This window comes from Podarcis vaucheri, assembly GCF_965113315.1.
Source record: "Podarcis vaucheri genome assembly, chromosome: 14".
Lineage (NCBI taxonomy): Eukaryota > Metazoa > Chordata > Lepidosauria > Squamata > Lacertidae > Podarcis > Podarcis vaucheri.
Window position 1 is genome coordinate 21,429,129 of NC_138752.1, and position 12,304 is coordinate 21,441,432.

General features: G+C 46.6%; 1 protein-coding gene across 6 annotated transcripts in view; it reads right to left on the bottom strand.

The window, feature by feature from the left end:
- AKAP13 (A-kinase anchoring protein 13) overlaps nucleotides 1-12,304 on the bottom strand; it is a 247,759-nt gene that overhangs the window by 140,111 nt on the left and 95,344 nt on the right. For all 6 annotated transcript variants that reach the window (XM_082198203.1, XM_082198205.1, XM_082198204.1 and 3 more), the window contains exons 5-6: nucleotides 10,188-10,484; nucleotides 1,702-1,885 (exon numbers count right to left, since the gene is read on the bottom strand). In XM_082198203.1, the coding sequence (XP_082054329.1) occupies nucleotides 1,702-1,885; nucleotides 10,188-10,484 (481 nt within the window). The remainder of the gene's footprint in view (nucleotides 1-1,701; nucleotides 1,886-10,187; nucleotides 10,485-12,304) is intronic.

Sequence of the window (12,304 nt, forward strand, 5' to 3'; positions counted from 1 at the left end):
TTTTTCTACCGTTACATTGTATTTTATCCTTGTGGGTCATTTGAGGCTGTTGTGGGAGGTGATAAATACACTGAATAAACTAACTAAGAAAAGAAAAAGAAAGAAGAAAAAGAAAAACTAACTGCCGAATTAGACAATTTGCTAGTATAATTATGACTGGCAGCCAGTCTCCAGGGTTTTTCCCACCGCCTGCTAACTGGAAATACCACAGATTGATTATGGGAGCTTCTGAAGGCAAAGTCTCCTCCTCCCTCAACAGCCTTAATTCCACTCATTAATTTGTTATTAAGTTTGTATCCCAACTTTCGTCCGAGGAGCTCCAGATGGTGTATATGCTTCTCCCCTCCCCCCCCCCCAATTTTATGAAGCAGGTTAGGCAGAGATACACAATGACTGGCCCAAGGTCACCAAGTGAGCTTCACGGCTGAGTGGGGACTTGAATCCAGGTCTCCGAAGTCCTAGTCCAGGCTTCCTCAACCTCAGCCCTCCAGATGTTTTTGGCCTACAACTCCCATGATCCCTAGCTAGCAGGACCAGTGGCCAGGGATGATGGGAATTGTAGTCTCAAAAGCATCTGGAGGGCCGAGGTTGGGGAAGCCTGTCCTAGTCCTACACTCTAACCACTACGCCACACTGTAGAATTGATAGGGATACGGGCTACCTTGGCACTGGTCAGCACACTAACCAGGGCTCCTGTTAAAACTGAAACCAGTTTTACAATGCTAAACCCTGGTTATCATCAACCACAACCAACATCATGCGGTGGTGACACTTTATCATGGCTAAGGTTGTTCAGGAAAGGAATCTGTGCACGTGAGGCGAGAGAGCAGCTACAGAAAACAAAACAAGCATCCCAGGGCATGGTTCATGCACAATGCAGTGGAATAACAACAATAACAACAACGATAACGATAACAATAATAATAAATTATTTCTACCCTGCACATCTGGCTGGGTTTCCCCAGCCACTCTGGGCAGCTTCCAAGTGAATATTAAAAACTATACAGCATCAGACATTAAAAACTTCCCTAAACAGAGAACAGTTGTCTTTTAAAAGTAAAATAGTTGTTTATTGCCTTGACATCTTCTGGGAGGGCATTCCATAGGGCAGGCACCACTACCGAGAAGGCCCTCTGCCTTTTCCCCAGTAACCTCACTTCTTGCAGAGAGGGAACCACCCGAAGGCCCTCAGAGCTGGACCTCAGTGTCTGGGCTGGATGATGGGGGTGGAGACGCTCCTTCAGGTATACAGGACCGAGGCCGTTTAGGGAACTGGCAATGTTACAAGTGCCACCTATTACTCGTGCCGCATTTGTAAGAAACCTGTCTTTTAGTATGGAATGGTTCGTAACGCTCTGCCTACTGATATCAGGCAGGCATCTTCACTGTACTCAGAATGTTGGGGTGCATATTAATCTAGCTTTTAGCTTATCATTGATTTTAATTATTTTCTTAATGTTTTAACTGTCCTCCTGTTGATAATTTCATTGTGGGTTTTCTTGGGGGGGGGGAGGAAACTGCTTTGAGGTTGTTGTTTTTTAAAACAATCAATTTTATGGAATAAAAGAAAACAACCTCACTGAAGCTGAGCACGTATGGGTCTGGTCAGTGCTTGGATGGGAGACCACTCGGAAACCCCTTGAGTATGACGTCGGGATATAATAAACAGAATCACCACGGCAATCAGAAAGTTAGCCTTACTCTGTCAGGAGTTGATGCAGCTTCTGATATCCCTTCTCCAAGGCCAAGCTCACAGGAGTGGCTCCTTCACGGTTGGGGACACTGAGGGCTCCTCTTCCGCCTGGCTGTTGCAAGAGGAACCACGTAAGTCGCAGCAGTCCAAGCCTTACAGCAAAATGCATCAGTGTCTCCCGGGCAACATTCTCTGAGAGGAAGAAGAACCAGAAGGAAACAAAAGGGGTTTAGCTTTAATGCCATCTCTAGAAATCTCCATTACTATAAGGAGGTGGAATGAGTGAACATTTGCACTCTCTTTCTCTCACATAACACACACACACACACACACACACACACACACACACACACACACAGTCAAACAGCTGGTATTAAAGGCCAAAGTGCCATTGCGAGCCAAGAGGAGCTAATAATTAAATCAGTTGGGAAACATATAACAGAGAGCTTATTGGCTCAAACTCAGAAGTTGTTGATCATCCAGGCCTGATTCAAGGTGTTGACATTCGTCTAAAAAAGCCTAAAGGTAAAGGGACCCCTGACCATTGGGTCCAGTCGCGAATGACTCTGGGGTTGTGGCGCTCATCTCACTTTTTTGGCCGAGGGAGCCGGCGTACAGCTTCCAGGTCATGTGGCCAGCATGACTAAGCTGCTTCTGGTGAACCAGAGCAGCGCACGGAAACGCTGTTTACCTTCCCGCCAGAGCGGTACCTATTTATCTACTTGCACTTTGATGTGCTTTCGAACTGCTAGGTTGGCAGGAGCAGGGACCGAGCAACGGGAGCTCACCCCGTCACGGGGATTCGAACTGCTGACCTTCTGATCGGCAAGTTCTAGGCTCTGTGGTTTAACCCACAGCACCACAATAAACACTTTCCATAATACCTGTCTGCCTTAAGATCTGCTGTGATTCCAACTGGGTCTAAACTGAGGTAGGTGGGGGGAAACAGGGGCGTGTGCCCAGGGCAGCAGGTTAGTGGGTGGCAAACTGCGTCCTGCTCAGCCCCCAATGATGATGCAGACACGGTGTGGGGGGCGGGGCATGCCCTTGTGTGCTAGGTGACTTGAATTCGGCCCCCAGGGCTGAGGTTCTCTAACCCTACTCTGAAACAAGATACAATACAACCTTTCACTCAATATGCAATCTACATTTAAATGCCACCAAGCACTATCCTGTTCCCAAATCAAGTAGGTAGCTAAGAGAATTTCTACACCACCTTAAAAGAAAAGCTGGCTTACTGCCTTCATTAGCAGGCTGTCTCTCTCCTTCTCATATCCCATTTCAAATAAATCAGGATTTTGGCATTGCTGAAAGGCAATATGCAACTCAAACACACTGGATTTTTCCAGGACGTAGTAAGAACAACAGGCAGAAAACACGCCAGAGACAGAAAAGAACAGTCCAAAATTCTCTCGCACAAAGGAAATGCAAGACATGTAAACAAAGCGGGGTTTCTTGTTTGTTTGCAGAAAGACCTACTTTGCAGTGAAGCTTTTAAGGAAACAGGATTGCCTGCATTTGTATTGATCATTCCTTTTTTATACTGCACTTTGCAGAGTACTACAGAGGCAGTTCTCTGCACAAAGGAACATTATTTAAGGACACACAAACATACGCTTTAGGTAAAAAGGCTTCTACAGAAGCTTACAAAAATCAGTGTGTGTTTTTATCTTAAAGATATGGCACGAAAGGAAAAAGGGATGAGGAGGGCAGCAGTCCAGTTCGTCTAATGAGTAGCTGGGATGGAAACAATTTAGGTAGCCAGATGGAACAGCCAGCACTAGGTGAACACGTGAGCGTTGACCAAAGGCAGGATTTGGCAAGGTTTCACCTGCCTGGGCTGGTCAAGTCCCACGGAGATCTCTCTGTGGGCCGGAGCATGTGCATGCAATTTCCGGCATCTGGGCATGCGCAGACGCGATTTCCGGCTCTGCGAAAGTGAGTCCCCGCGCCGTGCTGGTTCAGCGCAGCGCATTGGGACTCGCCAAGTGGGCGGTTCGGGGGCTGGTTAAACTGCCCCTGTGGGCTGCTTGTGGCCCATGGGCCGCAAGTTGCCGACCCCTGACCAAAGGCATCTGGTCTTGGCAAAACTTAGAGGATAAGCACTGCTTCACTCTCCTCCCTCTGTTCTGTGTACAACACAATCTATCAGCATGTGTATGTATCTTCTGGATGACACCTAGCAAGGTCCGAAACAGAATGTTCCTTACCGTATTCTCTCCCCATGGTTGACAGACACCACTTGATAGTTTGATAAAATTAAATCTGAGCTGATAGATAGATAGATAGATAGATAGATAGATAGACAGAATTTTAGATTTTATTCTATTTTAGTTTCAAGCTGGTTTTACCGTATGCGTTGTTTTTTGTTGTAAATTGCTTTGAGTTACATTTTGTTTAAAAGGTGGGGGGACTAATACGTTCAATAAACAAATAAAATCATCTTGTCTGTCTCAGTCTGTAACCAACTTGAAAGAACTCATCTGCACTACGTGGAATGTATTGTACAGCATTTATCATCTCTGCATTTAGAACTCCTGAGGACATTTTTTATTAATAATGGTAGCATTATAAATGATGTTTGCTTCTGCTACCGCATAGCTCGCTAGAGCACAGCTGCAGCAATTCAATCAAGCAAAGAGCTCTGGAAGAGCACCTTGAGCGATAATAGCAGTGATTTATGAGTTTATATAAAACAGGTTGGCTATGAGACCCACAGAAGAAGTTTCCAGTGAAAACCACAACTCTTTCTAGTTTGTCAATGAGTTAACTGTGGTCTCAAGTGTACAGGTATAAGCCAGGACTGTGTGTTACTTGGCAATGATGATGATGATGATGATACAGTGGAACCTTGGTTCTCGAACAGCTTGGCTCCCAAACAAATCAGCTCCCAAACGCTGCAAACTCAGAAGTAAGTGTTCCAGTTTGCAAACGTTTTTCGGAAGCCAAATGTCCGATGCGGCTTCCGCTTGAGTGCAGGAAGCTCCTGCAGCCAATCGGAAGCCGTACCTTGGTTTTCAAACGGTTTCAGGAGTTGAACAGATTAAGTTTGAGAACCAAGGCACCACTGTGAAGCTTGTGCTCACTTCTGTGACCTGTAAAAAAAAGTATACCAAAATGCCATTTTAAAAATTTGCTTCTTACTATTTCCCATCATTTCTATCCATGGGCTGTTAGGCTGCTAAATGAAAAGATAAGAACAGGGAAACTGACTTTCGGGTTTGGTGGTTATGCGTCAGTAAAGGAGGGGAACCAAGGCTAAGAGAGCTGAGTGGGGGGTGCTCATGTAATCTCACTGTATACAAGTTGTACAAGTGACAATAAAGTATTTCAATTTCAGTTTAGACACAAGAAAGGGAGTGGGTGAGGGACACAAGAAACTAAAGACCTTCAGTCTTGGACTTTTTATACCACCAAACCAAGTAAGTATAGCTAATCATAGGAAAATAGCAACATACAAAGCTATCTTACGCTGAGTTACACCCAGTGCTGTTTTTCTAGAAAAAGAGGTTCCAGAATTCACCATGAACGCCTCCCTTGTTCTCTTATAATGGCAATGGCGCCCACCTGAGGGGTGCCAGAGTTGAGTTCTGGCTAGGAAAAAAAAGCCCTGGTCGCATCATTAGTCCATCTAGCTCAGTATTGTCTCCACTAAGTGGCAGAGGCTCTCCGGGGGGTGGGGGGTTAAAGGAGGGAATCATTTCCAGGCCTACCAGGAAATGCCTCTGGAGGCTACATTTCTGGCCTTCTGCGTGCAAGGCTGAAGCTCTGCAACCTTTCCCTCAGTGGAAGCTGATGGGAGTTGGAATCCAGCCATTTCTGGTACCTGGAACTGCCCTGAGAGCTACAGGTATAAGGGCAGTATGCAAATTTAATAAATAAATAATGCCTATAGGCAAGAAGGAATTATATGGCAGAAGTTTGGAGTGCTCTGCCCCTCACCTGTGCCCAGGCATAGAAACACAGAGAGTTCCTACAGGACAGGAATTCGTTGTCCCACCTCTGCAATCCCTCAGCAGTCCAGTAATTATTATTATTATTTTGAGATTAGTAACTTTTGCAGGCTTATAATTAGAAGGCTTATTGTCCTACTTCTAAACATACCCTCACAACCATGAGGCCCAGAAGCAGCTTGCTTTGTTTTTACAATTAAAGATTCAGGTAAGTAGCCATGTTGGTCTGACACAGTCGAAACATAAAAAAATAAAAAATAAAAATGTCCAGTAGCACCTTAGGGGCCAACTAAGTTTGTTCTTGGTATCAGCTTTCATATGCATGCACACTGATATCTGAAGAAGTTTGAATGCACACGAAAGCTTATACCAAGAACAAACTTAGTTGGTCTCTAAGGTGTTACTGGACATTTTTAAATTTTATATGTTTTTTACAATTAAAGACAGAAATTCTCAGAGAGCTGGGCTCTACACCCCTCACGAGTGCCACAAACTCCTGGGCTCCTGGAAGCTGTCCCATTCAGGCCAACAGGGTACTGCCCCCCCAAAAAACCTCAGCCAGCCCCCAGCTGCCTGCCTCCTTGCTTACAGCCACTCCAGTATTGCCCCTTGTATAACTCAGCAGGGAGGACAGTAGGGACAAACCCAGAATCAGTTTTGCCTTTCATTTGCTGCAGGTATTGCCTTTCATTTGCTGCAGCTTCACATACAGTTGGGATCCCTGCCTTCTGCCCCACCAACCCCAATGGGCACCAGCAACCATTACAGACACCTGGTTGATAAGGACATCTAAATAAGATCTAGGTTGCCACTGAGGTCATGAAGAACATCTCTCCTGCTACCTGGGGCTCCTGGAACATTTCACCAGCTCCTAAATTTTGCAAACACTTTGGCATACACATCGTCAGAACATAAGGACCTTGTTTCAGTGCTCTGAGTCAAACAGAATTTGCTGTGTGACTCAAAAGCACTTGGGCTCCTTAACCTGTGCTCACAAGCCAAAAATGGTTCCTGGGTCCTGGCACGCCTCCCCAAGCATATTTGAATTAAACTTGGCAGGAAGCCACTGCAGCCTCACCCCGATAAGAGCCGAACAAGGAATCAACACCTTGTGCGCTTGGTAGCAGGTTTCAAACACACCTGGAACCGTTCAGAGAAAGGAACGCAATTGATCTTGTTCAGAGGCAATATTAATTTGAAGACAGGTAATCTGTTCCTGTCCTGGCTGGAGATGCTGGGGACTAAACCTAGGGCCTTTTGCGTGCAAAGCAGTTGCTCTACCACTAAGCTACTCCTTCCATATCCTGCCTCAGGGTCAGCTCAATAAATTTTGGCACCCAAGGCAAGCCACGAAATGGTACACAAACACAAACACACACACACACACACACACACACACACACACCCCAAGCCAGGGAAGAAGTGGAAAGTGAAACTCTACATCAGGAATGGGTGGGGGGTGAAGATCTACATGCAATGTGTTGCTTGGGGGGGTCGCATCTGCTGCCCTGGTGGGTCCTGCCACCCGAGGTGGTCGCCTCACCTTGTGTCTCATGGGAGGGCCGGCCCTGTCCTGCCTCCATCAGCAGCTCTGAACTGCAGGTGGCAACGTTCTACATGCAAAATCACTTTTTTCACAACACAAGAGATGAAGAAATCCACAGGCACAGAATCAGCTTTCTGGTGGCATTTAACTCCGGGATTAACTTCCAAAATCCTTTCTAATTCTCAGGAACCAGAGCAGATCCTTTCGGTGGCTCATTTCCAGCCTTTCTGATCATGTTCCAATATAACCTTTGAGGCTCACTTTCTCAACGAGTTGAAATCTGGTCACCGGGCAAGTCTTTCCAGATACCATCAGCTTAACCTACAGCAAACATGGCTCCCCCACACGAATTTTATGTGCAATTTCCCCATGTAGCTATTTTTCTCTTCTTGGGGCTTCAAACACCTTTCTGTGCCCTTCTTATGCCATTTCTTTCTGATCGCATTTATCCCCTGCCCCCAAGGAGCTCAAAGTAGTGCTCATGGTCCTCCCTCTCCTGTTATCCCCACAACAAACATGGAGTGAGTGCAGGCCCCCAAACATGCCCGGGACCCTTCTGCGCCACACAGGGATCTCGTGAGCATAAGAAGAGCTTGCTGGATCAGGCCAATGGCCCATCTATCCCAGCATCCTGTTCTCACAATGGCCAACCAGATGCCCGAGGAATAAACCCTGAAGCAGGACCTCTGAATTCAAGAGTTTTCTCCTGCAGTTTTCAGCAGCTGGTGTTCAGAAGCATTACTGCATCTGTCTGCCTCTGAAAGAGGGGAGGTTTTTTTGTCTGGTGAGCAGAAATGCTTGTGCTGATGGAATGATCTCCTTAGTGTGTGTGTGTGTGTTTTTACTGTGACACTGAATTCCACCTAAAGAAATAAAGCAACGTGGCTTAATTTAGGTCCATTCATTTCAATGTGTCTACTGTAACTTGGATGCAGCCCATTGACTTTGACATGCTCAGTGTGATTTTTGGCTCTTGAGCAGCAGAACAGCTGGATCACACATTGCTTTGGGAAGCCCCTCCACCCCGCCGCGTGTCTGAGAAATCTTTTGTTATGTGGCATGGCGGGGGGGGGGGGTGGACAACTATTATCAATGCCAAGCCTAAAGCCACCTCCCTCGGGTGTATGGAAATTGCAGGACTCCATCAGGCCTCGTCTCCAGTCTCTTGGAAGCCCACTTCCACCAGAAGAGGGGATGGCCAACAGCTTAGATGGCTTCAAAAGTCAAATTCAATGACTACTAGCCAGGATTGATTTACATGGCCCCCAGTGTCAGAGGGAGTGTGCCACTTGTTACTACTTTAAACAAACAAAACCCAGCAGTTTTCCAAAAAGCATTTAGATGGAAAACAAAAGTATGTTCTTGTGTTGGATGTTAGCTTTGGAATATTTTGCCCCTGGCTGTACCTTATTTCACCCACCGCCAACCACATTGCTGGGCCAGAAGTGGAATTGGTTAGTTGGTTTTCCAGGCTTTCTGACCTCTGCTTATTCCAGCTAAAACCACTTCCTCCCCCCTATTTCTTGAGTTTTGAGAGGGAGGGAATGTTTATAGAGGGAGAATGGTGAGATAAATGCACACATACTCCCATAATCTCATACATATACCTCATTCTCCAAACACCCATACCTATGTCTCCAAACAGCACCACTCACACATACAAAACCAAAGTACTGAAGTGCAGAACATATCAGAACAGAAAACCAGAAATGTTGGTGCCTTTTCTCTCTACGCATATAGTTCTCAGAGTGGTTAAGTAGTCCCTCTTCGCCCACAATGGGGTGAGCTCCCGTTGCTCGGTCTCTGCTCCTGCCAACCTAGCAGTTCGAAAGCACGTCAAAGTGCAAGTAGATCAATAGGTCTACTTCCCTCCGGGGGGAAGATAAACGGCATTTCCGTGTGCTGCTCTGGTTCGCCAGAAGCGGCTTAGTCATGCTGGCCACATGACCCGGAAGCTGTACACCGGCTCCCTCGGCCAGTAAAGCGAGATGAGCGCCGCAACCCCAGAGTCGGCCATGATTGGACCTAATGGTCAGGGGTCCCTTTACCTTTAAGTGTTGAGTGGGAGGGAGAATAATTTCTGCCTCTGAATGTGGAGGCAGAGCATAGCTAGTAGCCGTTGATAGCCTTATCTTATGTTGCAAGAGCGCCTTGGAAGCTGAATCAAGGTAGAGTTTCCTGGCAATTGGAGGTTTACAGGAAAGAGCTGTGGCTCAGAGGTAGAGCATCTGCTATGTATGCAAAAGGTCCAAAGTTCAACCCTAGCATCCCCTGGTAGGGCTGGCGAAAGACCCCTGCCTGAAACCTCGGAGAGCAGCTGCCAGTCAAAATAGAGAATACTGAGCTGTTGGTCTGGCCCAATAGAAAGCAGTCTCCTCTCTTCCCAAGTTTGAAGAATGAATGAGAGGATGTGGAGCACTCATGGGTGGTTGATTATGTAGTGCAAGCACGTCATGGCATGCAGAGTGGTTGGGCTTCAGTTTCAAGAAAGCCCACTGAATGCAAACATTGTGACCACTCAGAAACAATTGCTGGTTCAACTGCGGCCGCTTTCCTCATGTTTTCCTTGTTTGCATAAAGAACAAATGGTGGTTACTATACAGTAACTCGTGAGCAGCAGCCACAGGGGGGTGGAAGGGGAAACAGCCAGGCAAAGAATCAACCACCATTTAAGAGCATCCCATAGTAACCTGAAGATTCCCCACATATTCAAAAGGAGGGGAAACAGCACAGAGCACAGAGGTCACAATCCCAATTCACCCCTGAAGACATTTTCCACAAGTCACAGAAAGAAAGAAGCAACTGAATGGAATCATTTGCAAGAAAACTGAAATAAAAAGTTTTTTTTAAAAAACCCAATATCAAAGTCCCATTCAAATATTAGTGTCCAAAACTCATTCAGGTATTTTAATTTAGATTTTCCGCTCTACCTTTTGATTCAGTTCCATTTAATTTGGCAACATGGATATAAAAGGATCTCAACAAACCATCTTACCATTTGCAGTGTGGTCTGCTCCCAGCACATTCCACCCAGCCGGCAATTTCAGATGACGAAACGCCAAAGCCACTTTCTCATCCAGGAAGTCCACATCCCCAGCCGGCGGCCTGGACCTGTCCAGGAACCTCGTGAAGTTCAGAGCCTGCTGGTTGCCAGCGCAGGTTGCCAAGAACTGAGCTGCGTCATAAGCTTCATCCTGAACAAACTGAAGGCTGTCCTCTGCCACCACCAAGAAAGGGGAGCCTTGCTTGGCAGCGCAGAGAGAGACTTTCACCGTCTCGCAGCAATCGTGGCCTGTGGAACAAGAATGGACACAGCTGACAGTCTCCATCTGCAAAAAAAACCTTCATTGCACCCTAATTCTACTCCTAAAACCACATTGCAGCCAATTATTCCACTGTAGCATCTACATGATGGATTCAAATGCTGCTTAAACATTGCACCAGCTTCCTTTCAGATTTGTTCCGCTATGGGCATAGAAAACCATTGTAGCAGTCCCATGCTTATTAGTACTGAGGAAGAATATCAGCTTGTGCACCACAATGTAATGAGCCTGGGATTAGACTAGATGGGGTTTTGTGGTCACCTCCAGTCCTGTGATTTTAAAGCGGCAAGATGGGATTCTGTAGGAAACGAGGACCACAAAAATTATCAAAACACTTCCTTTCTTAAGTAAATAGCCTACCCAGGTCTGTTAAGTAACTGTTTGTAATTAAGTTAGAAAAGGGTTCCCATCATTCCTGACCACTGGTCCAGCTAGCTAGGATTGATGGGAGTCGCAGTCCAACAACTGGAGACCCAAGTCTGTGAAACCCTGAGCTAGCACAATGAGTTGCTACAGACACTAAATAGCTAGAGACCCTTCTAAAAGGCGAGTGCAAACACAGATCATTGCACTACAACTACCAAGTGGATTCAGGTTTCGGGGGGGGCACACAGGGCAGCATCGGTGCCAGTGTGGTGGAGTGCTTAAGAGTGCCAAACCAGGCCGTCAGAGACCACAGTTCAAATCCCCTACTCAGCCATGATATAGCACACTGGGTGACCATGGGTCAGTTGCTGCCTCTCCACCTGACTCACATCACAGGGTTTAAATGAGAAGAAGAGGAGGAGGAGGAGGAAGAAGAAGAAGAAGAGGAGGAGGAGGAGGAGGAGGAGGAGGAGGAGGAGGAGGAGGAGGAGGAGGAGTTTGGATTTGATATCCCACTTTATCACTCCCTTTAAGGAGTCTCAAAGCGGCTAACCTTCTCCTTTCCTTTCCTCCCCCACAACAAGCACTCTGTGAGGTGAGTGGGGCTGAGAGACTTCAGAGAAGTGTGACTAGCCCAAGGTCACCCAGCAGCTGCATGTGGAGGAGAGCGGAGACACGAACCCGGTTTGCCAGATTACGAGTCTTCCGCTCTTAACCACAACACCACACTGGCTCTCTGAGGAGAACCACATACACCTCCTTGAGCTTCCGGGGGGAGGCAGGGTATAAATAATAGAATTGTAGAGTTGTAAGGGACCCTGCGGATCATCTTGTGCAACCCCCTGCAATATGAAGCAGAGGTGTTGCAAGGTGGGTGCAGTGCGCCCCGGGTGCCACCTCCGAGGGGGATGACAAAATGCTGTGCGGCAGTCAACGGCTGTGAGAGACGCTGTTGCCTTGGCACACGCAGGCTTCCTGCTGTCAAAATGATCTGCCCGCCAGCCCTCCCTCAGCTGTAGGGCGGCCGGTAGGTTTCTTGCTGCAAGGCACACAATCTCCCCAAAAGAAGATGAGGGAGGCGAGAGTAAATATTTGAACTATATGAAAGGCAATTGTAATAAACAGATTATGCTAGTAGGATTGCAAGAAGTTCTGTAAGGAGGACTTTGTGAAATACTGCAAGGAAGACTATGAAAAGAATTCTTAGTTAAGGACAATCAAAAGTAATAGAGAAATTAAGAAATGCAGAACAAGTGATAAAGAACGGAAAATCTTCAGAGGCTGTTGATGGAAGTCTAAAATATTGTACAGTGGTACCTCGGGTTAAGTACTTAATTCGTTCCGGAGGTCCATTCTTAACCTGAAACTGTTCTTAACCTGAAGCACCACTTTAGCTAATGGGGCCTCCTGCTGCCGCTGCACC